The sequence below is a fragment of the Chondrus crispus genome, genomic scaffold (assembly GCF_000350225.1).
Source record: "Chondrus crispus Stackhouse genomic scaffold, scaffold_10, whole genome shotgun sequence".
Classification (NCBI taxonomy): domain Eukaryota; phylum Rhodophyta; class Florideophyceae; order Gigartinales; family Gigartinaceae; genus Chondrus; species Chondrus crispus.
Window position 1 is genome coordinate 102,037 of NW_005178942.1, and position 3,072 is coordinate 105,108.

At 49.8% G+C, this 3,072-nt stretch overlaps 1 protein-coding gene across 1 annotated transcript; it reads right to left on the reverse strand.

Moving 5' to 3' along the window:
• Nucleotides 1-750: 750 nt before the first annotated feature.
• Nucleotides 751-1,395, reverse strand: CHC_T00001435001 (hypothetical protein). Its single transcript, XM_005712565.1, has one exon. It carries the CDS (start codon nt 1,393-1,395, stop codon nt 751-753), a length of 645 nt encoding a protein of 214 aa, XP_005712622.1.
• Nucleotides 1,396-3,072: the final 1,677 nt, after the last annotated feature.

Sequence of the window (3,072 nt, forward strand, 5' to 3'; positions counted from 1 at the left end):
TGGTTCAGCTACGGTGTGTACAAAAACCGGCCACTTAGGATAGATCCCGTCCGCTATCCAGTAGGGGACATTTCGCTTGACGCCCATTATACTGTACTCGATAGGAGGGGGATAGTTTCCATTTGCAATGTTATTTAACAAAGGGGATACCTCAAGTACGTTTATATCGTTCTTACAGCCTGGCATCCCTAAAAAGGCATGCCAAATCCAGAGACTGATCAGCAATTGCCTCTAGAGTGACAGAAGCAACTCCCTCTTTTCCTTGGTATTGGCTGTGCCACGCGGTGGGGCAATTCTTCCACGCCCATTTACAGCAGTCGATGCTTCCAAGCATCCCCAGCAACCCGCGTTTTTCTGAAAGCGCAAGGATCCGCACCATATCATCACTAGTGGGGTGCCGCATATATGTAGGATTGTACGCCGCAATTATTCCTCTGGTAAAATGTTGTAAGGTTTTCGAGACTGCAGACCCACTCATACGGACGTACTCGTCCAAAGAGTCTGCAGCGGATCCGTATGCAAGCATGCAAAGAGCTGCTGTGCCTTTTTGATAGCTTTATAAGCCTAGCATTCCGGTGCAGTCCTTCCGTTGAACAAAATATCTATCATTCTTCGCAAGGGTGTCCATGATATTTTTGAATCTTTTTCGAGTTATGCGGAACCGTCTTTGGAAAAGGTCATCATTGTACGCAGGATTTTCGGTAAAGTAGTCTCGGTGGAGCCTTTCGGCGCCACTGTGTCGATCGCGGTCTATGTTAGGGGCTTTTCCAGGTCGAGAGCGGCCGGCGGGATTTTCTTCGTCACTGCTGCTTTCAGAGTGAAGCCGATTTGTAGTTTCAATGTCGTAGTTGTCAAATGCGTGTTCCCGCCATGTGAATGACATTGACATTCTCGAGGCTGATAAGGGAGGGTTGAATGAGCGCCTGACTGGTTCTGTGGGTACGGTACGAGGGAGGGTATGATGATAGGTACGACGTGATGACGATGGGTAGGACGGTGTGAGAGTGAGTAAGGTACGGTACGAGGGAGGGTGTGAAGATAGGTACGAGGGTAGTAGGAGGATGGGTACGACGGTCCGGGAGTGAGTACGACGGTGTGAGAGTGAGGGCCAGTCCTAACAAAGGACTTTTTTCTCTTTTTTCCTTTCCCTCGCCCCGTTTTTATTGAGTTCTTCACTAAAATCGGAAGCACATTGCTGTAGTTTTTACTGTAATGCCATCCCAAAGTTCCACTTCTCGGAAATGGAACAGAGTCTGGACGGTCTGCAGATCCATGCAGCATGGAAGGTACAGCAACGCCTCCTCGCGCATGCACATGGCCCAGTCTGACTCCCTGTAGCTCGACAAAAGCAAAGCTGGACGACGTGTTGCTATAATGAGGTCCCTCGATGTGCATGACCAAAACGGTCATGATAGATCAGCAACCGCCAGTATCCAACACAGTCCTCCCCAGCACTCCCTTTCCTTCGTCAGGGTTTCAAACTTCTTCTCTACCAATGAAGTTAAGTCCTGAAATCCACCGCCGAATTGAGCTCGTCCTATTGCGAATGCGCCGTAGAAGGATGTTTTTGTACCTGCTCGCGGCTGCGGCAATTCTTCTCAATTCCAAAAAAGACAAGAAAACGCGGAAAGTACGCCTGGAATTGCGTTTGCGGGAATAACTGACGTTTGAAAATTTGACTCTGGTTTATGATGACGCTTTGTTCTGCAGGGCTTTCAGAATGCCACGCCAAGCGTTTCATGAATTGCTTAGTAGCGTTAGGCAGTCTCTCCAGAAGAATATCGAAATGGGACGACGGGCAAAACGACGGACCATTCCACCGGATGTACGCCTTGCCGGGACGCTGAGGATGATGGCTGGCGCAAGTTATCTAGACTTAATGGGTACTTATCAGATGTCTAAGACATCAGTTTACAATGTGTTTCATTCTACGTGTACAGTATTGTCAGAAAGATTGCAGCTGCCCGGGTTGCCGTCCACAGTGTCTGGTTTACGTCACTCGGCAAAAACTTTCAAGATGTCTCGTAATCCCCCGTCTCCGCTTTCCGGTTGCGTTGGCGCTTTGGACGGTATAGCCATCAAAATCAAGAAGCCCGCGTGGTGCCACGCACCGAGCACTTTCTTTTGTAGAAAGCTGTATTATGCTTTACCTGTGCAGGCTGTAGTTGACGCTGACTATAGATTTTTATGCTGCTCGGCGCGTTGCGTAGGTTCAACTCATGACTCTGTGGCCCACACTGTATCGGCACTTGGGCATTATCTAGAATCTGGCAAGTTGCATTTCGAGTGTTGGATAGCGGGGGATGAGGCATATGTTTGTACGGAGTCTCTGATTACGCCCTTTCCTGCAGCCAGTGCGACGGACGCGGAAGACGCATTTAATTATTATCATTCTTCCCTCCGAATGCATGTAGAGCAAGCTTTTGGGATGCTAGTCGGTAAGTGGAGGATCTTGAGCCAACTCAGTTTTTCGCTACACACTAACGCGCGTTTAATTGTTCTTTCTATGAAGTTGCATAATTTTGTTCTGGATCGTGCAGATGTGAGGATTACGAGAAGTTTTACTGGGGAAGAATTGGCCGAACTGGGGGGCGATGAGCAGGGTTGGTATCGCAGGATGAAGGATGACGCCGCAGAGATTGTGGCGAATACCAAGGGAGCCCGTCGTGAGCTGTCTAGAAAACGGAGGAGCATGGTTGACATTATAGAAAGAAAGGGCCTATCGAGACCACCGGTGATAGATGCAGAGGGCCTCCGAAAAAGAAGTCGAAAGTAGTTAGCCTGTGTTTTTACCTTGTCATCGTGGCCGAAACCAGTGTGGGTTGGCGGTGGGAACGCGCAAGTCCTATCAAGGCTCGGTCTCCTCGCTGGGCTTGCTAGCGCGTGTAGTCTAGGATGCAGGTCACTGCCACTACCTTAAAGAGCCGCCATGCCGCATGCATCGGACGACTGTGAAAAGCCGCGGTTTCGCGCCTCCTATTCTCGACCTTCTGCTTGCGGAGGGGGGTCAAACCTCCGGCGCCCTTCGCAGTCACCGTATCACCAACGCGCGCGGCTTTTTCTCGCATACAT

What these genes read in the sequence shown, in the direction of transcription:
- CHC_T00001435001 (XM_005712565.1), bottom strand. Translation starts at nt 1,395, where the DNA reads ATGCACATCGAGGGACCTCATTATAGCAACACGTCGTCCAGCTTTGCT.